The sequence below is a fragment of the Rutidosis leptorrhynchoides genome, chromosome 1 (assembly GCF_046630445.1).
Source record: "Rutidosis leptorrhynchoides isolate AG116_Rl617_1_P2 chromosome 1, CSIRO_AGI_Rlap_v1, whole genome shotgun sequence".
Classification (NCBI taxonomy): Eukaryota; Viridiplantae; Streptophyta; class Magnoliopsida; order Asterales; family Asteraceae; genus Rutidosis; species Rutidosis leptorrhynchoides.
In genome coordinates, this window is record NC_092333.1 from 97,651,256 (window position 1) to 97,678,707 (window position 27,452).

Consider the following 27,452-nt stretch of genomic DNA (forward strand, 5'->3'; position numbering starts at 1 on the left):
AAACGATCTCTGCTTTCACTTCTTTCAACCAGTCCATACCGATTATCACATCAAAACTCCCTAACTCTACTGGTATCAAGTCAATCTTAAATGTTTCGCTAACCAGTTTAATTTCTCGATTCCGACATATATTATCAGCTGAAATTAATTTACCATTTGCTAATTCGAGTAAAAATTTACTATCCAAAGGCGTCAATGGACAACTTAATTTAGCACAAAAATCTCTACTCATATAGCTTCTATCCGCACCCGAATCAAATAAAACGTAAGCAGCTTTATTGTCAATAAGAAACGTACCCGTAACAAGCTCCGGGTCTTCCTGTGCCTCTGCCGCATTAATATTGAAAACTCTTCCGTGGCCTTGTCCATTCGTGTTCTCCTGGTTCGGGCAATTTCTAATAATGTGGCCCGGTTTTCCACATTTATAACAAACTACATTGGCATAACTTGCTCCGACACTACTTGCTCCGCCATTACTCGTTCCGACACCATTTGTTCCTTTCGTTCTATTAACCCCTGGTCCGTAGACCTCACACTTCGCCGCGCTATGACCATTTCTTTTACACTTGTTGCAAAATTTGGTGCAGAACCCCGAGTGATACTTTTCACACCTTTGGCATAGCTGCTTCTGATTGTTGTTGTTGTTGCGATTATTATTGTTGTTGGGATGATTGTTGTAGTTGCTGCTGTTGTTGTTGTTGTTGTTGTTGTTGTTGGGCCGTTTGTTGTAGTTGCGATTGATGTTGCGATTGCTGGGATAATTGTTGCGATTATTGTTGTAATTGCTGTTGTTGTTGTATTGGTGATTCTTATCACCGTTTTCCTCCCACTTTCTTTTAACTTGCTTCACATTGGTCTCTTCAGCAGTCTGTTCTTTAATTCTTTTTTCAATCTGGTTCACTAGTTTGTGAGCCATTCTACATGCCTGTTGTATGGAGGCGGGCTCGTGTGAACTTATATCTTCTTGGATTCTTTCCGGTAATCCTTTCACAAACGCGTCGATCTTCTCTTCCTCATCTTCGAATGCTCCCGGACACAATAGGCACAATTCTGTGAATCGTCTTTCGTACGTGGTAATATCAAATCCTTGGGTTCGTAACCCTCTAAGTTCTGTCTTGAGCTTATTGACCTCGGTTCTGGGACGGTACTTCTCGTTCATCAAGTGCTTGAATGCTGACCACGGTAGTGCGTACGCATCGTCTTGTCCCACTTGTTCTAGATAGGTATTCCACCATGTTAACGCAGAACCTGTGAAGGTATGCGTAGCGTACTTCACTTTGTCCTCTTCATTACACTTACTTATGGCAAACACCGATTTGACCTTCTCGGTCCACCGTTTCAATCCGATCGGTCCTTCGGTTCCATCAAATTCCAAAGGTTTGCAGGCAGTAAATTCTTTGTAGGTGCATCCTACACGATTTCCTGTACTGCTAGATCCAAGGTTATTGTTGGTATGTAGCGCAGCCTGTACTGCGGCTATGTTTGAAGCTAGAAAAGTACGGAATTCCTCTTCATTCATATTCACGGTGTGTCGAGTAGTCGGTGCCATTTCCTTCAAAATAGTCAAATGGAACAAGTTAATCATACAGAATATTAAGAGTAGTTAATAGTATTTCGTAGCATAATATGAACTCATTTATAAAAGCTTTTTCTTCATATTAGCGTTTTATAAGTTTAAATTCGGGTAGTACCTACCCGTTAAGTTCATACTTAGTAGCTAATATACAATTCAACTACTACAATTCTATATGAAAAACTGATTATAATAATATTTCGCGTTCAAACTTTTACACAATATTTTACAAACTTACAATACCGCTTATTTTACATATAGCATGAAATATAGCACACAATAAATTTGATACAAGATGGTTGTGAAGATAATTCTAGCTAGTACACAAGTCGTTCAGCAAAGGCAATAAAGACACGTAATTCATACGTCCAGAAACAAGTCATGCATTCTGGTTTTACTAGGATTACTTCCCATCCTTGGTCTTGTGGAACATAACCGTTATGGCCGTTGATAAGACAGCGTGTTGTAACGTCGTCAAAGGGACGAGGGTTACGTAATGTCCAACAGTCCCGTAACAATCTAAAAACCTCATTTCTTACCCCAATTACCGACTCCGTCACTTATGGGAACGTTTTGTTTAATAGTTGTAGCCCGATGTTCTTGTTCTCACTTTGGTAAGAAGCGAACATTACTAATCCGTAAGCATAACATGCTTCTTTATGTTGCATGTTAGCCGCTTTTTCTAAATCACGAAGTCCAATATTCGGATATATTGAGTCAAAATAATTTCTTAACCCATTGCGTAAAATAGCATTTGGGTTCCCCGCAATATATGCGTCAAAGTAAACACATCGTAACTTATGGATTTCCCAATGTGATATCCCCCATCTTTCGAACGAAAGCCTTTTATAAACCAAGGCATTCTTGGAACGTTCTTCGAATGTCTTACAAACTGATCTCGCCTTAAATAGTTGTGCCGAAGAATTCTGACCGACTCTAGACAAGATTTCATCAATCATGTCTCCGGGTAGGTCTCTTAAAATATTGGGTTGTCTATCCATTTTGTGTTTTTATACTGTAAAATAGACAAGAGTTAGATTCATAAAAAAAATACTTATTAATACAAGCAATTTTTACATATATCATAAAGCATAAGCACACTATATTACATATATTACACCACACGAATACAACTATCTTATTCCGACTCGCTTGTTTCTTCTTCTTCGGTTTTGGTTCGTTTTGTCAAGTTTCTAGGGATATATGATGTTCCCCTAATACGAGCCGTAATTTTCCACATTGGTTTAGAAAAACCTGGTGGTTTAGAGGTTCCCGGGTCATTGTTACAACTTAAGGACTTCGGGGGTTGACGATACATATAAAGTTCATCGGGGTTGGAATTAGATTTCTCTATTTTTATGCCCTTTCCCTTATTATTTTCTTTTGCCTTTTTAAATTCAGTTGGGGTAATTTCTATAACATCATCGGAATTCTCGTCAGAATCCGATTCATCGGAGAATTGGTAATCCTCCCAATATTTTGCTTCCTTAGCGGAAACACCATTGACCATAATTAACCTTGGTCGGTTGGTTGAGGATTTTCTTTTACTTAACCGTTTTATTATTTCCCCCACCGGTTCTATTTCTTCTTCCGGTTCCGATTCTTCTTCCGGTTCCGATTCTTCTTCTGGTTCCGACTCTTCTTCCGGTTCCTCTTTGGGAACTTGTGAATCAGTCCACGAATCATTCCAATTTACATTTGACTCTTCATTATTATTAGGTGAGTCAATGGGACTTGTTCTAGAGGTAGACATCTATCACATAATATCAAACGCGTTAAGAGATTAATATATCACATAATATTCACATGTTAAAAATATATAGTTTCCTACAAAATTTGTTAAGCAATCATTTTTCAAGTAAACACGGTCGAAGTCCAGACTCACTAATGCATCCTAACAAACTCGATAAGACACACTAATGCAAAATTCTGGTTCTCTAAGACCAACGCTCGGATACCAACTGAAATGTCTCGTTCTTATTGATTAAAAACGTTCCATATTAATTGATTTCATTGCGAGGTTTTGACCTCTATATGAGACGTTTTTCAAAGACTGCATTCATTTTAAAACAAACCATAACCTTTATTTCATCAATAAAGGTTTAAAAAGCTTTACGTAGATTATCAAATAATGATAATCTAAAATATCCTGTTTACACACGACCATTACATAATGGTTTACAATACAAATATGTTACAACAAAATAAGTTTCTTGAATGCAGTTTTTACACAATATCATACAAGCATGGACTCCAAATCTCGTCCTTATTTAAGTATGCGACAGCGGAAGCTCTTAATAATCACCTGAGAATAAACATGCTTAAAACGTCAACAAAAATGTTGGTGAGTTATAGGTTTAACCTATATATATCAAATCATAATAATAGACCACAAGATTTCATATTTCAATACACATCCCATACATAGAGATAAAAATCATTCATATGGTGAACACCTGCTAACCGACATTAACAAGATGCATATATAAGAATATCCCCATCATTCCGGGACACCCTTCGGATATGATATAAATTTCGAAGTACTAAAGCATCCGGTACTTTGGATGGGGTTTGTTAGGCCCAATAGATCTATCTTTAGGATTCGCATCAATTAGGGTGTCTGTTCCCTAATTCTTAGATTACCAGACTTAATAAAAAGGGGCATATTCGATTTCGATAATTCAACCATAGAATGTAATTTCACGTACTTGTGTCTATTTTGTAAATCATTTATAAAACCTGCATGTATTCTCATCCCAAAAATATTAGAATTTAAAAGTGGGACTATAACTCACTTTCACATATTTTTACTTCGTCGGGAAGTAAGACTTGGCCACTGGTTGATTCACGAACCTATAACAATATATACATATATATCAAAGTATGTTCAAAATATATTTACAACACTTTTAATATATTTTGATGTTTTAAGTTTATTAAGTCAGCTGTCCTCGTTAGTAACCTACAACTAGTTGTCCACAGTTAGATGTACAGAAATAAATAGATAAATATTATCTTGAATCAATCCACGACCCAGTGTATACGTATCTCAGTATTGATCACAACTCAAACTATATATATTTTGGAATCAACCTCAACCCTGTATAGCTAACTCCAACATTCACATATAGAGTGTCTATGGTTGTTCCGAAATATATATAGATGTGTCGACATGATAGGTCGAAACATTGTATACGTGTCTATGGTATCTCAAGATTACATAATATACAATACAAGTTGATTAAGTTATGGTAGGAATAGATTTGTTACCAATTTTCACGTAGCTAAAATGAGAAAAATTATCCAATCTTGTTTTACCCATAACTTCTTCATTTTAAATCCGTTTTGAGTGAATCAAATTGCTATGGTTTCATATTGAACTCTATTTTATGAATCTAAATAGAAAAAGTATAGATTTATAGTCGAAAAAATAAGTTACAAGTCGTTTTTGTAAAGGTAGTCATTTCAGTCGAAAGAACGACGTCTAGATGACCATTTTAGAAAACATACTTCCACTTTGAGTTTAACCATAATTTTTGGATATAGTTTCATGTTCATAATAAAAATCATTTTCTCAGAATAACAACTTTTAAATCAAAGTTTATCATAGTTTTTAATTAACTAACCCAAAACAGCCCGCGGTGTTACTACGACGGCGTAAATCCGGTTTTACGGTGTTTTTCGTGTTTCCAGGTTTTAAATCATTAAGTTAGCATATCATATAGATATAGAACATGTGTTTAGTTGATTTTAAAAGTCAAGTTAGAAGGATTAACTTTTGTTTGCGAACAAGTTTAGAATTAACTAAACTATGTTCTAGTGATTACAAGTTTAAACCTTCGAATAAGATAGCTTTATATGTATGAATCGAATGATGTTATGAACATCATTACTACCTTAAGTTCCTTGGATAAACCTACTGGAAAAGAGAAAAATGGATCTAGCTTCAACGGATCCTTGGATGGCTCGAAGTTCTTGAAGCAGAATCATGACACGAAAACAAGTTCAAGTAAGATCATCACTTGAAATAAGATTGTTATAGTTATAGAAATTGAACCGAAGTTTGAATATGATTATTACCTTGTATTAGAATGATAACCTACTGTAAGAAACAAAGATTTCTTGAGGTTGGATGATCACCTTACAAGATTGGAAGTGAGCTAGCAAACTTGAAAGTATTCTTGATTTTATGTAACTAGAACTTGTAGAATATGTGAAGAACACTTAGAACTTGAAGATATAACTTGAGAGAGATCAATTAGATGAAGAAAATTGAAGAATGAAAGTGTTTGTAGGTGTTTTTGGTCGTTGGTGTATGGATTAGATATAAAGGATATGTAATTTTGTTTTCATGTAAATAAGTCATGAATGATTACTCATATTTTTGTAATTTTATGAGATATTTCATGCTAGTTGCCAAATGATGGTTCCCACATGTTTTAGGTACCTCACATGGGCTGCTAAGAGCTGATCATTGGAGTGTATATACCAATAGTACATACATCTAAAAGCTGTGTATTGTACGAGTACGAATACGGGTGCATACGAGTAGAATTGTTGATGAAACTGAACGAGGATGTAATTGTAAGCATTTTTGTTAAGTAGAAGTATTTTGATAAGTGTATTGAAGTCTTTCAAAAGTGTATAAATACATATTAAAACACTACATGTATATACATTTTAACTGAGTCGTTAAGTCAACGTTAGTCGTTACATGTAAGTGTTGTTTTTAAACCTTTAGGTTAACGATCTTGTTAAATGTTGTTAACCCAATGTTTATAATATCAAATGAGATTTTAAATTATTATATTATCATGATATTATCATGTATGAATATCTCTTAATATGATATATATACATTAAATGTCTTTACAACGATAATCGTTACATATATGTCTCGTTTAAAAATCATTAAGTTAGTAGTCTTGTTTTTACATATGTAGTTCATTGTTAATATACTTAATGATATGTTTACTTATCATAGTATCATGTTAGCTATATATATATCCATATATATGTCATCATATAGTTTTTACAAGTTTTAACGTTCGTGAATCACCGGTCAACTTGGGTGGTCAATTGTCTATATGAAACATATTTCAATTAATCAAGTCTTAACAAGTTTGATTGCTTAACATGTTGGAAACATTTAATCATGTAAATATCAATCTCAATTAATATATATAAACATGGAAAAGTTCGGGTCACTACACATTACAGATGCTTCGTGGCAGTGCTGAGGACTCGTTCCGAATGCTTCCCCTTTACCTATATCATATTAGGATCCACAACCCGGGAAGCGTAAGTAATTTGGTCACCGACAAAGAAGATAGATTTTTGATGTGTTACTATTCCCTTGGCGTAGTTGTAAGAATCGATAATCTCTCTCATTTTTAACTTATAATTGACCTTATTATAATTGAACACTTTTGACCTGCTAAAATCTATGTAGGTTCGATCATTTGTTCAACATTGTCGCCCGGTAATCATCGTCGATGCTGCGCATTTGAAGGCAGGGTACTCGGGGAAAAATTTAGTTGCCGTTGCGATGGATGGCAATAATGGAATTCTGCCATTGGCCTATGGAATTGGTGGCGGCGAGACAAATGAGGTTTGGTCATGGTACTTAGGCAACCTAAGAGATCATTTAATGAGTTGTGGTATGAGTGATAGTTGTACATTATGTAATATGTGTTGTAATATTACTTTTGGAACAGCAAAAGTATAAAACTAAAACTCCCTAGCTAGCAGTTAAGGGAGAAAATACAACAATTACAATAACTTTAACAGTCATCAGTTCCAACTAAAATCAATTCTACTTCTATATCTATATCAACACCAATCATAAGACACATTACGTATAAAATCAAATAACAAGCATATTTTCAACGGATGTGGCTGAAAAGATTACACTTTCCGGTGCCTCCATATATGTCAAGGAGTAGAAGCAATGATCGTATATAACATGTATTTTAATTCAATATATCCCTTTCAATCTTTGAACCACGCTTATCATTCGGACCAAGCGACAAAACTAGAGTATATATTACAATAAATGAATTTTTGATAATGCTAAAAACAAACATATATTTCATAGCATTATTCCTCAAGAAAGACAAGCTTTTAGTTGCAATTGTTCTATTTACAAGTGATATTCGTTTAAATAATAAAAGGTGAAGACAAAAGACAGATTCGACGAATTGAAGACGCAAACGACCAAAAAGCTCAAAAGTACAAAGTACAATCAAAGTGGTTCCAATTATTGATAAGAAACGTCTCGAAATTACAAGAGTACAAGATTCAAAACGCAAATTACAAGATATTAAATTGTACGCAAGGACGTTCGAAAATCCGGAACCGGGACCAGAGTCAACTCTCAACGCTCGACGCAATGGACTAAAAATTACAAGTTAACTATGTATATAAATATAATATAATATATAATTAATTATATAAATTATATATATAAATTATATATATATATTATATTTATATATTAAAACCGTCGGCAGACTAGGATCCAAACTTGTGTGAGCTGGATTTACGAACTCCGCGACTTGCGGAGTTTGTAGTGCAAAGGGACCGCGACTCGCGGAGATACCCTGGACAAAAATGCCTATAAAAGCTAACGCATTTTGATCGTATCATATATCCTTTTATCAATCTCTCTATAAACGTATATATATATATATATATATATATATATATATATATATATATATATATATATATATATATATATATATATATATATATATATATATATATATATATATATATTAATTTTAATTTTAATTTCTAATAATAAGGGTATATTAGCGAATGTTGTAAGGGTGTAAGTCGAAATTCTGTTCGTGTAACGCTACGCTATTTTTAATCATTGTAAGTTATGTTCAACCTTTTTAATTTAATGTCTCGTAGCTAAGTTATTATTATGCTTATTTAATACCGAAGTAATCATGATGTTGGGCTAATTACAAAAATTGGGTAATTGGGCTTTGTACCATAATTGGAGTTTGGACAAAAGAACGACACTTGTGGAAATTAGACTATGGGCTATTAATGGGCTTTATATTTGTTTAACTAAATGATAGTTTGTTAATTTTAATATAAAGATTTACAATTGGACGTCCCTATAAATAACCATATACACTCGATCGGACACGATGGGCGGGGTATTTATATGTACGAATAATCGTTCATTTAACCGGATACGGGAATGGATTAATAGCCATTAGAATTATTAAAACAGAGGTGAAATTATGTACAAGGACACTTGGCATAGTTGATAACAAAGTATTAAAACCTTGTTACAGTTTAAGTCCCCAATTAGTTGGAATATTTGACTTCGGGTATAAGGATAATTTGACGAGGATACTCGCACTTTATATTTATGACTGATGGACTGTTATGGACAAAAACCAGACGGACATATTGAATAATCCAGGACAAAGGACAATTAACCCATGGGCATAAAACTAAAATCAACACGTCAAACATCATGATTACGGAAGTTTAAATAAGCATAATTATTTTATTTCATATTTAATTTCCTTTATTTTATATTTAATTGCACTTCTAATTATCGTACTTTTATTTATTGTTATTGTATTTAATTGCACTTTTAATTATCGTACTTTTTAATTATCGCAATTTTATTATCGTTATTTACTTTACGCTTTAAATTAAGTCTTGTATTTATTTTTAATATTTTACATTAGGTTTTAACTGCGACTAAAGTTTTAAAAATCGACAAACCAGTCATTAAACGGTAAAAACCCCCCTTTATAATAATAATATTACTTATATATATATATTTGTATTTTTATAAATTAAAACTAATATAGCGTTAAGCTTTGTTTAAAAGATTCCCTGTGGACGAACCAGACTTACTAAAAACTACACTACTGTACGATTAGGTACACTGCCTATAAGTGTTGTAGCAAGGTTTAAGTATATCCATTCTATAAATAAATAAATATCTTGTGTAAAAACTGTATCGTATTTAATAGTTTTTCCTAGTAAAATATAAGCTATTTCATATACACCTCTGCATAACACCAAGTATTTTTGGCGCCACTGCCGGGGAACAAAATCTAGCTTAAAAGCCGGAAGCGAAACGCTAAATATAAAAAAAAAAGATTTTTATTTTTAGTTTACTTTTATAAAAATACGTTTTTGTAAAAATACGTTTTAAATATTCGAAAATATAAAAATAAAAACAAAAATATAAATATTTTTAAGAGTTTGTTAAATATTTAAGTTTTATAAAGTTTCTTTATTTTTATTTTATAAAAATATAAGTTTTATTTAAATATTTTGTGTTTATTTAAAACATAAAATCAAAATCGAAAAAAAATATATATATAAATCTAGTTTTAAGATTTTTATTTATAAAATTATAAAATATTTCTATTTTTATTTTAGTTTTTAAAATATAAGTTTTATTAAATTTATATAAATATATTAATTAAAAACAGAAAAATAAAAAAAAATAATTATTAAACCTGTCAAACGAAACCACCTAATCTGAAATTTCATACCCCGCGACTCGCGGAGTTTGTTGCCAGGTGTACCGCAACTCGCGGAGCCACCCTGACACGACCAGAAACCCTAATCGCATTAATTACGGAGTATTATTAATTATTATTATTAATAAACCCTAAATTTGTTAATTAATTTATTATTTAGTTTAAGTTTTAATTAATTTGTAATAATTAATTTTAATTAGTTTTATTTATATATATAAAAGTAATAGTTTTATAAAATAAATAATATAAAAATAATATTTTTATAAAAATTGTACTTTTTACAACTTTAAGTTTATTTTTATATTTTGTATCTTTTTATTTGTTTATTCGTAATTTGTTGTATTTTTCGCTCGTAATTAGTTTTAAGTCATATTTTTATATTTTGTATCTTTTTAATTTGTTTATTTTTATATTTTGTATCTTTTTCAAACTATAGATTCACATGCAGAATTGTTAGAATAATTTCCAGAATTACAAGGAACATGAGAATGTTTTTTAGGAGAAGGAACTGAACCAATTGATGAAACTGAAATGTTAGCTACACTAATAGCTAATGGATATGAACCAACAACAGAAGAAATTCAAATGCTAAAAGAAGAAGACAGATATCGATATAAATCATCGATAGAAGAACCACCGACATTAGAGTTAAAGCCACTTCCAAATCATTTGGAATACACTTATTTACATGGTGAATCTGAATTACCTATAATAATATCGTCTTCTCTTACTGAAAATGAAAAATCTCAACTCATTTCTGTATTAAAAGCTCATAAACCAGCCATTGCATGGAAGATTCATGATATTAAAGGAATAAGTCCTTCGTATTGCACACATAAAATCCTTATGGAAGAAGGTCATAAAACGTATGTGCAACGCCAACGAAGACTAAATCCTAATATGAAAGATGTTGTTAAAAAAGAAATTATTAAACTGCTAGATGCAGGTTTAATTTATCCTATTTCTGATAGTCCATGGGTAAGCCCAGTTCAATGCGTACCTAAGAAGGGTGGCATGACTGTCATTACAAATGAGAAAAATGAGCTTATTCCTACTAGGACTGTAACAGGATGGCGTGTGTGTATTGATTATAGAAAATTAAATGACGCCACCAGAAAAGATCACTTTCCCTTACCTTTTATTGATCAAATGTTGGAAAGATTAGCCGGAAATAGTTACTATTGTTTTCTTGATGGTTTTTCCGGATATTTTCAAATTCCAATAGCACCCGAAGACCAAGAGAAAATCACATTCACGTGCCCTTATGGTACTTTTGCTTACAAACGCATGCCATTTGGACTTTGCAACGCCCCTGCAACCTTTCAAAGGTGCATGGTGGCGATTTTTCATGACATGATAGAAGAATGCATGGAAGTTTTCATGGATGACTTTTCAGTCTTCGGTGATACTTTTGAAACATGTCTAGCTAATCTTGAACGAATGCTTATTAGATGCGAACAATCAAATCTAGTACTTAATTGGGAGAAATGCCATTTCATGGTTAAAGAAGGCATCGTTCTGGGTCATAAAATTTCAAAGGAAGGAATTGAAGTGGATAGAGCTAAAGTAGATGTAATTGCTAAACTTCCACATCTCACCAATGTTAGAGGAGTTAGGAGTTTTCTGGGGCATGCCGGTTTTTACCGACGTTTCATTAAAGATTTTTCTAAAATTGCCACTCCTATGAATAAACTCCTAGAAAAGGATGCTCCATTCATCTTTTCAGATGAATGCATCAAATCTTTTAATATTCTTAAAGAAAAACTCACTAATGCGCCGATCATGATAACTCCAAATTGGAATCTACCGTTTGAACTAATGTGCGATGCAAGTGATTTTGCAATGGGAGCCGTTTTAGGACAAAGGATTGAAAAACGATTTCAACCTATATATTATGCTAGTAAGACGTTACAAGGAGCACAAACGAACTACACAACTACTGAAAAAGAACTCCTTGCTATTGTCTTTGCTTTTGACAAATTTCGTTCATATCTAGTTCTAGCTAAAACGGTGGTCTATACCGACCATTCTGCTCTTAGATACCTATTTTTGAAACACGATGCTAAACCAAGATTAATCCGTTGGATCTTACTCTTACAAGAGTTTGATATTGAAATCCGAGATAAAAGAGGAGCAGAAAATCTCGCCGCTGATCATCTTTCTCGTCTTGAAAATCCCGAATTAGAAGTTCTAAATGAATCGGCCATACAAGACAACTTTCCTGATGAATATCTATTGAAGATAGATTATAATGAAATTCCATGGTTTGCAGACTATGCAAACTACTTAGTATGTGGATTCCTTGAAAAAGGATTGTCGTACCAAAAATGAAAGAAATTCTTCAGTGATATAAAACACTATTTCTGGGAAGATCCACATTTGTTTAAAAGTTGTCCCAATGGAATAATACGCCGATGTGTATTCGGAGATGAAGCTAGTAAAATTTTAAACCATTGTCACACAGGACCAACAAGAGGGCATTATGGGCCTCAACAAACAGCAAGAAAAGTTTATGATGCTGGATTCTATTGGCCTACAATTTACAAAGACGCACACCTTCTTTGCAAATCCTGTGATGCTTGTCAAAGGGCCAGAAAAATAAGTCAACGTGATGAAATGTCACAAAATGTCATTCAAGTATGTGAAGTATTTGACATTTAGGGTATTGACTTTATGGGTCCATTTCCAAAATCTCATAATAATCTCTACATTCTCGTTGCCATTGATTATGTATCTAAATGGGCGGAAGCACAAGCTCTCCCAACTAACGATGCACGAGTTGTAGTCAACTTTTTAAAACGTCTTTTTGCAAGGTTTGGAACACCGAAAGCTTTAATAAGTGATCGGGGAACTCATTTTTGTAATAATCAACTTGAGAAAGTTCTTAAAAGATATGGAGTAACTCATAAAATCTCCACCGCATATCATCCACAAACAAGTGGACAAGTTGAAAATACCAATCGAGCTTTAAAACGTATTCTAGAGAAAACCGTAGGATCAAATCCGAAGGAATGGTCCATAAAATTGGAGGATGCACTCTGGGCTTTTAGAACAGCCTACAAAACTCCAATTGGAACCACACCTTTTAAACTCGTTTACGGAAAAGCATGTCATCTTCCAGTAGAAATTGAACGCAAAGCATTTTGGGCTTTGAAGACATGTAATCTTGATTTACATGAAGCTGGACGTCTACGGTTAAGTCAATTAAACGAATTAGAAGAATTAAGACATGAAGCATACGAAAATTCGTTAATCTATAAGGAAAGAACGAAGAAATGGCATGATAAAAGAATCAGAAGTTCAAAAGAATTTAAAGAAGGAGACAGAGTTCTTCTTTTCAATTCACGATTCAAGCTATTTCCTGGAAAATTGAAATCAAGATGGTCTGGACCATTCATAGTCAAAAGAGTTTTCCCATACGGAACAGTAGAATTAATAAATTCAAATGGGATTGAATTTAAAGTTAATGGTCACAGAGTTAAACACTACATAGATAGTCCGATGGAAGTTGACAACGAAGTTAATCACAATTTCGATACCACAGCTAACTAAGTGTGGGGAGAATCAAGTCTTTAAAGGATAATATGTATTTCTGTTAGAGTTAGATTTTCTGTTTTCGTGTAGTTCTCGAAAATGGAACCCGAATGGTCTTTTCCTAGCAGACCCTAAAGAACTAGTCTTCTCCCCCCATTCTGAATTTTTATTTTTTTAGGTTTTTACGAAATGAAGACTTCCTGTGAACTGAACCATGGTCTAATGCTATACGCTTTGATCACTAAACGTAATAATGACACACTACCGAGTGAACTGGTATCAGTAATTAGAGAAAAATTGGATGAAGTAAGAAAAGAATCCAGATGCGAAGATAATAAGTTACAATTTGGTAAAGGAAAATCAAAATCCGCAGCGAAAAGAAGAGTACGACACCTTGAAAAATGTCACAAATGCGGAAAATGGTCACACGAAGGTAAATGTTCAAATAATCAAACCTATTCAAATACCGAATTTGTTACTTTATGCAGAGACGGACCGTTTATACGTTTAGAAGAAAAAACATTAAATGCTCGAGGTTACGCCTATGTAGCCATGGAAAACCAATTAGCCCGACTATCTTATGAGTGGACTAGAGCATATCACTAAGAAATATATTTCACAGGTAAGTTTGTACAGTTTTTATTTTTATTTTTATTTTTATTTTTAACCTTTTGATAATAAAAGCTAATTTGTTCGCTATAAAGTATTAAATTGGTATTCGATAAAATTAGGTCTCGCGACCGAAATTGCTGATATCATACAAAAATTTATTACATCACTGCGAAATTTACTGTTTATTCTTAAGGTATAAATATCTTTAATCAATCAAACTCAAAATATTTTAAAAATTCGTCATGAGTTAAATTAGGTTATGGAACCGAAATTACTTTATCGAAAAGAGGGGCGCATATTTTTGATAATATTTGATTGATTAAAGTGGGATAAAAGTCAAAAAGATTTTTAATTTTATTTTTACCATGTTTTTAAAATTAATATATAAATCTTAAACTGATATTGTAAACTTTTTAAATCAATATATTTAAAATTGTAAATATTTGGATAATTAATATTTTTAATATAAGTTTGTATGTATAAAAACAAAAATATAATTTAAGTTTGATGTGAATTTTTAAAATATGAATTTTTAATTTTATGCATTTTAAATTTAAGTTTGGTGTGAAATTAAAAACAAAAATTTACTTTATTTCGCTAAGTTAAAAATATGATTTTTTAAATTCGTCGTAAGTTGAAGACTAGGTCATTGAACCGAAATTGCTTTACCCGAGGGCGGAACGGGAAATTTTATTATCATTATTTTTAATCTTATTGACTTAAAGTATGCCAAAAAAAAATAAAAAAAATCCAAAAAATCTTAGTTTTTAAAACAACGCTTCAAAAAGACAAATTTTAAAATTTTGTTGAGGGACAGACTAGGTCAACGTACCGAAACGCCCTCATTCTTAAAAGAAACAAAATTTTAAAATTAATTAATTATTTGTTTTATAAGTTAAAGAAAAAAAATCCAATATGTTTGAAAACTTTGGTAAAATTTAATCATTTTTCTACGCTAATCACCCTCAATAATTTAAATTGTTACTGATTTCTTGCAAATGAGGGCAATGCAAGATCTTAAGTGTGGGAAGGGGTTAAATTCTTTCGGAATTTTAAATTTTTTAATTTAAACACTTGTTACCATTAAAAATACTAGTAACGCAGTAGTTGTATTAGAATCTAGTGCTCTCTGATAATAAAGAACAGCCCTAGTCTTATATACTGACTACCCACTTCTAGTAAATTTTTTAAAAAAAATTTCAACTAAATGAATTCAAAATCATGTTTATACATATTTATGAACGATAAAACTACGTGTTAACACCGAAATTATTGTTACCTTGGAAAGGACATAAATTGAGAAACAACCCAAAATGTTAGAATTCATTTAAAATGGAATAGAGGACAATAAAAAGGAAAATAAAAGCCAAGTGTGAGAAAATTTACCAAGTTATTTTAAACATATGTCACATATTTCTGTAACAAATAATTAAAGATACTTTTGCTTTGGACTAAACTAAACAGTTTTACCCGATTTACTGTAAGAAAGATGGATCTACACGATGAATCAATTCCATCATTAAAAGGAAGTAAAGTCTTCTGAAAAAGACACGCGCTTCTTGATTTAGGTCATGAAGTTGTCGTCCAGACCAGCTGTAGGTTGACGAAAAATCTAGAAAAGTCATCACTAAAATCAGTAGGAAATCCACGGACCTCAGCATCAAACAGGGTCGCCAAGTGGTCAGACTTATCCTAACCATGAGAGGATCTGTCTCGTAAAATGGGGAGGACGCCGTGCAAATTAGCTGGATAAGACTAATGAATCAGATCCCCAGAAAGGATAATCTCCTTAAAGATCAAAAATCAGCTTTTAAGACTGATATTACTAAATCCTAGAGATTGACATTAAAGATTGAGAATTACAAACTCATGGAATTCGATGATATCTAAACTAGAGCTTGAACAAGAAAATATTTTGATCAAAAATAAAACCGATTTGTTTTCTGAAAACCCATTTTCAATGCGTTCATTACCATTGAACGTAAAATCCTAGGAATTCACCTGGAATTCGTTAGGTCACCTGAACCAAATCGGGTGTCAACCGTAAGAACGGTGGTTGCATAGCATGGTCAAAGACAGGACCTTGTACCAGACCGACAAATTATAAGGGTGAGCTTTACTATTGCTCCTACCAAGGATAGTAATTGCATCCGATAAGTTATAGACCATAATTAAAAGCATGTCACGGGACATTGCCTTAACAGTTGCTTGTTCAACGCTTTCCTTTACAACCGGACGGTAGTTTATCGAAAGGTAATATACGGAGCAAGTATACTGGACGTGTTGCTTTCCTAATACAAGGTTAGCAAGTGGGTGACACAAAACCATAAGTTTTGAGCCAAAATTTTCAAATCTGAAACCCACCAAACCCATAAAAATATTTTGCAAACACCGGTGAAGGGTTATTCCGGAAAACTTATCTAGGGTAAAAGCTAGATTTAATTTTCAAAAGATCAAATATTTTCATAAAAGATCCAATTTTCTTAAAGGATCTAAATTTTTATAGTCATGTGGGACTGTAAACCACACCGTTACTATCATTGTTTATACCGCCGTAAAGAAATCACTGATGTACAAAGTGTGAAGAATAAAGAAGTGATTCTAGTATTTCAAAACTATATTGCTTGAGGACAAGCAACGCTTAAGTGTGGGAATATTTGATAATGCTAAAAACAAACATATATTTCATAGCATTATTCCTCAAAAAAGACAAGCTTTTAGTTGCAATTGTTCTATTTACAAGTGATATTCGTTTAAATAATAAAAGGTGAAGAAAAAAGACAGATTCGACGAATTGAAGACGCAAACGACCAAAAAGCTCAAAAGTACAAAGTACAATCGAAGTGGTTCCAATTATTGATAAGAAATGTCTCGAAATTACAAGAGTACAAGATTCAAAACGCAAAGTACAAGATATTAAATTGTACGCAAGGACGTTCAAAAATCCGGAACCGGGACCAGAGTCAACTCTCAACGCTCGACGCAACGGACTAAAAATTACAAGTTAACTATGTATATAAATATAATATAATATATAATTAATTATATAAATTATATATATATTATATTTATATATTAAAACCGTCGGCAGACTAGGATCCAAACTTGTGTGAGCTGGATTTACGAACTCCGCGACTTGCGGAGTTTGTAGTGCAAAGGGACCGCGACTCGCGGAGATACCCTGGACAAAAATGCCTATAAAAGCTAACGCATTTTGATCGTATCATATATCCTTTTATCAATCTCTCTATAAACGTGTGTGTATATATATATATATATATATATATATATATATATATATATATATATATATATATATATATATTAATTTTAATTTCTAATAATAAGGGTATGTTAGCGAATGTTGTAAGGGTGTAAGTCGAAATTCTGTCCGTGTAACGCTACGCTATTTTTAATCATTGTAAGTTATGTTCAACCTTTTTAATTTAATGTCTCGTAGCTAAGTTATTATTATGCTTATTTAATACCGAAGTAATCATGATGTTGGGCTAATTACAAAAATTGGGTAATTGGGCTTTGTACCATAATTGGGGTTTGGACAAAAGAACGACACTTGTGGAAATTAGACTATGGGCTATTAATGGGCTTTATATTTGTTTAACTAAATGATAGTTTGTTAATTTTAATATAAAGATTTACAATTGGACGTCCCTATAAATAACCATATACACTCGATCGGACAAGATGGGCGGGGTATTTATATGTACGAATAATCGTTCATTTAACCGGACACGGGAATGGATTAATAGCCACTAGAATTATTAAAACATGGGTGAAATTATGTACAAGGACACTTGGCATAATTGATAACAAAGTATTAAAACCTTGTTACAGTTTAAGTCCCCAATTAGTTGGAATATTTGACTTCGGGTATAAGGATAATTTGACGAGGATACTCGCACTTTATATTTATGACTGATGGACTGTTATGGACAAAACCAGACGGACATATTGAATAATCCAGGACAAAGGACAATTAACCCATGGGCATAAAACTAAAATCAACACGTCAAACATCATGATTACGGAAGTTTAAATAAGCATAATTATTTTATTTCATATTTAATTTCCTTTATTTTATATTTAATTGCACTTCTAATTATCGTACTTCTAATTATCGTTATTGTATTTAATTGCACTTTTAATTATCGTACTTTTTAATTATCGCAATTTTATTATCGTTATTTACTTTACGCTTTAAATTAAGTCTTGTATTTATTTTTAATATTTTACATTAGGTTTTAACTGCGACTAAAGTTTTAAAAATCGATAAACCTGTCATTAAACGGTAAAAACCCCCCTTTATAATAATAATATTACTTATATATATATTTGTATTTTTATAAATTAAAACTAATATAGCGTTAAGCTTTGTTTAAAAGATTCCCTGTGGACGAACCGGACTTACTAAAAACTACACTACTGTACGATTAGGTACACTGCCTATAAGTGTTGTAGCAAGGTTTAAGTATATCCATTCTATAAATAAATAAATATCTTGTGTAAAAATTGTATCGTATTTAATAGTTTTTCCTAGTAAAATATAAGCTATTTCATATACACCTCTGCATAACACCAATTTTGTATCGTTATACTTCGAGTCGAGTTCAGTAAACGAACTCAACATATAATTAGTTGTGGTTTGATAATGCACAGATTACAATAAAACCCCAAATAGAGGGTGTTTTAATATTAATAATAAATAATAATAATTGTGGTGTGTCAATTAAAAGTGTGATAATGTATCAATAATGTCCGACTCAAGACAAGAATGCAGTAATAATATCCAAGTCAAGACAAGAATGCTTCTATAATTATGATGGTGGTTTCCTGACCGTCATCGTAATAAAGTTATAATATTCGATGAAATATGTCATTTGAATTCGTCTCTATAATATACCCAATCGAGAGGCATGAAGCATAAACACTCCTCTCTTAATCTTGTAAAAATTTCACTAAATGCCATATTAAATGTGTTTAATATATCGAGTATATTTTCAAAATTTGCATCCGGTGACTTTGCTTTAGTATTTCTATATTTCAGTTTATAACTTTGTAGTGATATAGAAATCCATTCGATCCAATTTTATTGTATTCAAACCATTTTTACAGGACAAAAAATTTGAAGATACACTCAATATATTAAACACACATTAATATTGCATTTTAATGAAATTTTTACAAGATTGAGAGAGAAGTGTCTATGCTCCATGCCTCTCTATTTGGTACATTATATACACGAATTCAAATGACATATTCCATCGAATATTATAACTTTATTATGATGACGGTCAGGAAACCACTACCATAATTATAAAAGCATTCTTGTCTTGACTTGGATATTATTACTGTATTCTTGTCTTAAGTCGTACTTTAAAAGACCACTTGTGAGTTGTGATGCGCCCAATAGCTCCCGTTATAGTTGATGTGGCCTCCAAAATGCCCACAACGCCCATTGTGGGGTGTTTCGGGCAAAGAAAGTTAAACGTTTTGGGTGATTCAACGGAGAAAAGCACGGGCGCTTAACCATTTTTTTCTTCTTTTTCCTAGTATATTTCAACCAACTTCCAAGTTGACCTTGCTATATCCCTTTTTCCGCAACATTGGGACGACATAATCATATCATCTAATAACTTTCCACAACATTATCGTAGCACATCCTTTATCTTGCTCGTTAGCACCCTTCTTAAAGCTGAATTCACCTTATAACAAATGGTCTAACGGGGTTGGTTAATAAACATAACCTAACATATACAGATATACTATGATACTCCTCACGGTAGGAGACGGAGTGTGAGGAGAACACACATTCAAATTTGCAGTGTAAATAAAAAAGCAAACACACGCACACGAAAAGACAGTGATGGTTGAGCTACGACAGCATTATACCTGACAAACGGATCGAGTTGGTTCAAAGATCAAATGAGTTTGGGTCAAAATGGGTCATGGGTAGAATTAGGCCAGCTTTCAAATAGGTCCAACGGTTTGGGTCGAGACCTGGGTCTGGTTGGGTCGAGACCCATTTTTCTCCTTAAATTTTTTGGGTCGGGTTGGGTCAAAGCCCAATTCAGTTTCAGTTTCGCATTTCGTAATCCAGTTTTCAACATCGCATTTTAGTTTTCAATTATCAGTTTTGAGTTCAGTTTTCAGTTTCATGTTTTACATTTAATTTTTCAATTTTGCGTTTCAGTTAATGTAAAACGTAAAGTCGCAAACGTTTTCGCCTTTCACTAACTCATATTCATATATAAAAAATTACGATGTGTTTCCAATTTAGGTGTATTGAAATGCAAAACAGCACCACAACAGCAACAGCAACAAAACCCAATACTATATAAGTGGTGTATGGGGAGGTGAGATGTAGACAATTCTTCCCCTATCCGAGAATAAAGACAAGTCATTTCTCCACCCAGAGTGAAAACGCTCTCCAAGGTAGAGAAAGTCATCCCTCTCTCTATTCGACGGATCAAAGAGATTGCTTCCGAGTGGACCTCCGGCCAATAAGTAGGATAAAATTTTTTTGAAAAATAAAATAAAATTAAAAATAAAATTGAGACGCCATGAAAGTGGTAAAATCAAATTTCCATGGGTTTTAAATTCTGCCTGAAATTTACTTTAGGCTCTAAGAGTCAGTCAAGTCGACAATAAATCGACGTTTGCTGTCAACTCAATAACTAGAGCCGTATATTGAAATGCAAAACTGAAACGCAAAAATGAATACTTGAAACCCGGAACGTAAATCTCTAAATAAAAGCGCGAGTCTGAAAACTAAAACCCGATATTAAAAGCTGTATATATTTGTTGTGCATGATATAGCAGCTTATGCTATTTTCTGTACTTTTGAGATTAATAATAAATAATCCTATTGCTTAAAAAAAAAAAAAAAAAAAAAAAAAAAAAAAAAAAAAAAAATTAGAATACAATTTATTGATTGGTGAGTTGGTGTTTTAAGACAAATAATATAAAGACCCATTCAGACCCGTTTATTTTTTCTTTTCTTTTCCTTCTTTTTTTCTTTGGCAAAGAAACGAAAACTTTATAACAAAATCTCGGAAAGAGATAAAGAAAACAAGGATACAAAAGAACACTACAGACGAGGCTCGGAAACAGTAAACAAGACCCCTAGAAGGAAACGACCTAACGCTAACTAGACCCGAGCTTCGCCATGCACCTAACGGACACATAACATACATTTGCGAGTATCGAACCAACACACAACAGAAACAAAACCAATAAATCAATCACCGATAAAGCAAGAATCGACCCATTGGACCCCCTGTAATTTTCTAAAACATAATATAAAGACTTGCTGGGTCTGGATACTATACTAAAATCACCACTCTGGAAGACCTAAAGAAAACCCATAGTCGACCCAAAGGACCCATCTTTTGAAGAACGGGTCTTGTTTGCAAGGTATAGTCAGCATGAGGGCTACATGGAATTTGTACATTGGGTCATCAGATATAACAAGATGGAGAGAAGAAGAAAACTGTAAAGATCCATATACTAAATCCCACCGCATAGAAGGAATTCGGTAGAAGTATTTTACAGACATCCGACTCTTTACAAGTGGGCTTCTAAAGGAAACACGGGATTTTGGTGTTTATGCCTATCTACAACGATTGCCAAAAATTGATCAAATTGTCAAAATCGGAAATAAAAGGACTGAAAATATGTTCAAAAATTTAGCTCAAAATCCCAAATCTTTCCATTCAAAAACAGAGACAATGGACTGAATATATGTTCAAAAATGCCATCTTTCAGAAACAAGTTCAACATATCTACTGAAGTTTAGCAGAAACCTATAAAAACCAAAAAACATCTGTCAATGTAATGACACTTCAAGATTCCTACTATATAGAGATCTTAACAAAATTTCACAATAGAGATGGCAAAAATAAAAAGAAAGAAACTTTTATATAGTCAAGATTAAAGATCTGTGCGCTGCAAATTCTCCGAGCATTTTAGCAATAAACCATGAACCTTTTCGTACCCAAATCTATCACCAACGGACCCCACCTCCTCTTCATCATTATCACTGTCAATTTCGTTAGGCGTAACACGATTTTGATAACTTCTTCGTCTGATCACAAACACATTGAAATAATAACTGACCACATTTTGCTTCGATTTAGCAGGAATAAAGTTCGAAGCTTTTTTCCAAAAGTTGTTCATGATTTCGCGCCTACTCTTGGTGCTATGACCTAATTCATACCTAGCTCTAATTGCTAAATTTTTAAATCTTTTTTCTTCTTCAGGTTCCCAAGAAAGCGAAACTTCCTCACCCATCCGATTAAATTTCCACTCGTAGAACAGTTGACCAAGTTTGATTTTGACTTTCAACCTGTTTTCAGCTATGTGAAACCTCACGCATTCAGCTGAGCCCGGAAATACACACTCACAAAACGTCTCCCTTCCTAGCCCGATTTTCGAAATATCCTTTTTGTATTCTCCATTTATGTCGTTTGGTGGGGGCCACATTTGAGTACCGAGCCACTTGGGATCACTTTCAGAAATTATACCAGTCCATGGTGGCACTTGGGCTTGATAAAGTGGACCAACGTTATACTTTTCACCGTGTGGTTCAACGAGTTCACTAATTCGGTCCATTGGGATTTTACCGGATTCAATTCGTTGACGTTTTATACGCGAGGGGGATGGTATTGCGGAACCCGATCTTCTACTGCAATTTGACTGAACTGTATCATCTTCATACATTGAAGGATGCATTTTCTGATTTTTCTTCTATATATTAAAAAAAAAAAAGTTACATGAACAATACAACATAATAAGAATATTACTTATTCTTGATCATTCTACAATTTCATTTCATGTAAAAGAATATTTATACAGGTGCTATAACATGGATGCATGTAAATGACGATAAATCATATTAATTCGTATATAACAAGTAGAACACAAGCTGGAACAACTAAAAACAAAATAAGGTTATTTATAATTCATACAAGTACTATTAAGCAATAAAAAACATCTTTGTTCAAAATTACAAGAACTTACGTTCCAATATTGCCTAACATAGATATTTGACGATTCTTTACTTCTTCAGTTTTTTTTTTTTTTTTTTTTTTTGAAAGGCAAGTAATTGTGTTAATAAAAAAATACTAGCCAAAAGCTAGCAGATACAACGACCCAAACGACCACGAACACTAACTATAAGACGACAACGAAACTAAAAACTCACAACAGAAACACAATTAACCCGCGAAACTACGAACCCGAGTAAACAACTTTAAGACCCTACTAAAATACCAACAAAGCGGAATGTGAAACACGAATGAGCATAAGGCTTGGACCAATAAACGAATCAATCATATTCGGATTCTGAATCCGAGGATGAAAAATCTTTATCATCATCCTCGTTTTACTATTTCCAAGTAGATAGGAACCACAATACACTTCTTTATATCTTTCAAGCCATATAAACAAGATTTACATAACGAATATATCTATATTAAAAACAAAAAAGCGTCAAAAAATCCAGAAAATTTGAGCAATTTGACATATCCTAATATTTGGTGAATTGCAACTTAAGCAATATCAATAAATAGTTAAATACATATGTATATCAGCAACAAAAGCACCCTGTGAAGCAAATTAAATATTTTTCATAATCAGAGTAATTTGAAGTTCCTGTGCTAGTTGAAAGTCAAAAAGATACTTAGTAGAGGGTTGCAAAACAAGTTGCAGGATATAATAGTTAATCTTGCTGCTTATCCCTTCTCTTATAACATTTGGATTATAATTAACAGATTCATAATTGCAGCAATAGTATACTTAGTGTGGCAAGAGAGAAATTGCAGATTGTTTAAAAAGAAGAAACGTTCTAATGCTGAAATGATCATAATTCAATACATCAAGCTCAAGTTGATAAGCCTCAAAGTGAGAAGGACACAGGCAGTGGTTAACTCTGAAACTTTTTTGCAGTTACAGTGTGTAGTTGTTTCGGTGTTTTTTCGACTTATTTGTAGCATGTCTTGCAAGATGAGACAACTTATGTTAACTCAGATGTGAATGTTGGTTCGATTTTGGTGTTAGATTGTTGTTTGATAGGATACACTTCTGTATTGTTGCTGTAATTGGGTTACGTTAGCCCCTATTGTTTTAAGTTTGGGTAGGAATTGCTCCTGACCCATGTTTGCTGAGTCTGTATTAGTTCTTTTGATTGATAAATTCAACTTTATTTTACTAAATAATCAATTAACATATTGTACAGCTAACATTCAAGAGCTGAAGGGCGAAAAGTTACCTGAGAACCACATGCTTCATTGACTGAATCAACATTAAGTTCCGCAAAAAGGACCCGTCTTGCAATCAAAACTTGCTTCCTTAGTTTATCAGTCATATCATTATTCCACATATTACTTTGTGACATTTTAACGGCAGGATCATGCGGATTCCGCGCAGTATGTGTTAGCCAATCCAACATTTCCGATATCGACAAAGGTTCTTCTTTCATCTTCCTTTTTTGACTATCGACATTATAGGAAATAACGTTGCGTCTAGCATCATTGTTAGCAGTTAACATAACACAATCATTATCAGCAATCCTTGGAAGTCCCATTTTCTTGACAACGTTATTGGACGATAACTCGTTTCTTTTAACCTCATCATTAACCATCGAAAATCCCACTTTCTTAATTACCTCGGGAGATAAATCGCACGTTTTGTCATCAACTAAACTAAATTTTTCATCATCATCATCATCATTAATTCTTGAAAATTCAAGATTCATCCCTATCGTATTTCGATCAAACCCCGAAGTACCCTCGTTTTTCTTCGTAGCATCTTCAAATTCAACAACTTCAACATCAATTATAGATTTTCCCAATTGGCGTGACAAAAGATCGAGCTTCTCAACTAATCCGATATTTAAATTCTCCATTTCCTCATCTTTAAAACCTCCATTAAACAACCATTGATCTAATTCTTCCAAATACTTGATATATATCAACTTCAAAGACGCAACTAGCTCGATTTCTAACCCACATTCTCTTGCAACAAATTCCCATAAGTTAGTTTCGGATACCAATTCATAACTACCTATTCTCCTAACTGTCAAAAACAGTTTGAACAAATCCGCGTGGTGTCCATCGCCAAGTTTAGGCGGAAACGGCCTAAAAAGATTTCGATTCACAGACACTTCTTTCAAGAAAAATGAAAGAACTTGATCAAATAATGCCCTTAATTCATTAACATCCATACAACCATTCAAATCTCCATACTTTACATATGAATCATGATTTACAAACAATTCATCACTACTACAATCTTCATGAACTTTGAACTCATTCAAATTAGACCCATTTTTCAATCCAGAATCATGGGCCATATTTTGACATCAAGATTCAATCTTTTCTCTTGTTTATCATAAACAACACAAAGAGTGTACAAATTCTTACAACCCCATATTTAAACATACAAAAACAGGGATCAAAGTTGCTTTTGTTATAAGGGTTTTTACCTTTGTAAAATTGTTTGCCTCACAGCCCTTTTAATTATCTTTAGTTTCCTACACATGGTGAACAAACAATGACATAACAAGTGCGTGAGAAAAAAAGTAATTAGGTTTAATTGATGCAGTTTGGGTAGAAATAATATGGGATTAAACAAGAAATAGGTTTTTAATATGTTTTGAGACCTCAAGAAATAGGTCAAGACTAGTGCCAGAATGTCTAAAGAGACAACATTTTGATTTTTGTTTTACTTAAAAAATGAAAACGGCATTTAAATACACTAGTAAATAAATACTTTGTGTTAAAAAATAATATAGAGAGAAAACAGGAATCATGTCCAATTAAATACTCACCTTTAGTAATCGGTAGGTGTTGAATCGGATTTGTGTAAAGGAATTTGGTTTGGGTTAAATTCAATTCAGTGAAAAAAACCCTAATCTTGGTGGATATTAGGGGCGCTCCTACTTTTGGAGAAAGAGATTTGTGGGTTTTGGTCTAGGAATATGTGTTGTACACATAATAAAAGATAACAAAATTGTTCAAATCGTCTATGTGTTTACCATTTATCTATTTTTATTTTTATAATTTATTTTATTTTTTAAATTTTTTTTTATTTATAGGTCGGAGGTCTTTTCAGAAGCACTCTCTCTATCCATTGAACATTGAGAGAGATGATTTTCTCTACTCTTGGAAGTGTTTCACTTCGGGTGGAGACTCTTTATTCTAGAATATGGGAAAGATTGTCTACATCTCACCTCCCCATACATCGCATATGCGGAATTGAGTTTTATTGTTGTTGTATTCTGTTTGTATCAATCTCAATTAAAGTTTGCACGGACAGTCCTTAAACAAGGATTTATCTTGTTTAAGGACTGTTCGTGCAAACTCACTGTCGACCTTTCCGGTACTCCTTTTCTTGTTATTAATCTGTTACTTTGCATCACTAATTTACCTTATTCTTAGCTACATTAGTATCGCCGACTTTACCTCCATCTTCTCTTCGTCCTAATTTTCTTAGCTGCCGCAATTTTCTTCCACATCCAACATTGACGTTTTGTAGTTCTTTGAAGCTGTCCGGTCCGACCACCGACATCTCGCTGGTGGTTCGGTCTTACTGCTTTTTGTGAGAATAAATTTCAACCGTTCCTCTCTTTTCTGGCGACTTGATGCCGTCCGTATTCCCCGGTCACGCTCTCAGTGAACAGACGACGATTCTGTGCGTTTAGGCATGGATCTAGGATCTGTTGGTTTGTTGGTTTGTCAGGGGTTAATTGATGTGTATTTCGTCTGTCCGGGTGAGGTTGGGTGGCTCTGCCTTTTTCATTCTCTTCTTCCTCGCCGACATTTCTTCTCCCTTGGTGGTTGTAAGCGACGAGTTCCGCCAGAACTCTACAAGCATCTAGGTTTGGTTCTAGGTTTTGCTTTGGGGTGGGGTTAGAGTTGGCTTGCTAGCGGTTATTGTGTTTTGTGTCGAAACCCTGTTGATTTATCGGCAGTTTACGTGCGCTGTTGGCGGCCATGGGCGGTTGCTAGTGGTCGCTTGATGGATTGCGTGGCTGTTGGTATGTGGTGGGGATGGTGGCTGACGCCTGCTGCCTGGTGACTGGATGTGGCATCTAGTGGTTGTTGACGGATGTTGGTGGGCCGCTAGGGGCTGTCGTAGTCTAAGGTGGCGTTGGTAGTGGGTGGCTACTGCTAGTGGTTGCC

General features: G+C 33.3%; 1 protein-coding gene across 2 annotated transcripts; it reads right to left on the minus strand.

Annotated features, from left to right (window-relative positions):
* Positions 1-22,006: 22,006 nt before the first annotated feature.
* Positions 22,007-26,224, minus strand: LOC139863374 (AT-rich interactive domain-containing protein 2-like). 2 transcript variants are annotated; one of them, XM_071852018.1, is made up of 3 exons: positions 26,099-26,224; positions 24,539-25,801; positions 22,007-23,013 (listed from the first exon to the last, which is right to left on the minus strand). In XM_071852018.1, the coding sequence occupies exons 2-3, from the start codon at positions 25,619-25,621 to the stop codon at positions 22,201-22,203; spliced, it is 1,896 nt and encodes a 631-aa protein (XP_071708119.1). In that variant the 5' UTR covers positions 25,622-25,801; positions 26,099-26,224; the 3' UTR covers positions 22,007-22,200. The 2 variants fall into 2 exon arrangements, with proteins under 2 accessions (XP_071708119.1, XP_071708114.1); XM_071852013.1 differs by having other exon boundaries at positions 22,007-23,016.
* Between the last annotated feature and the right edge of the window lie 1,228 nt (positions 26,225-27,452).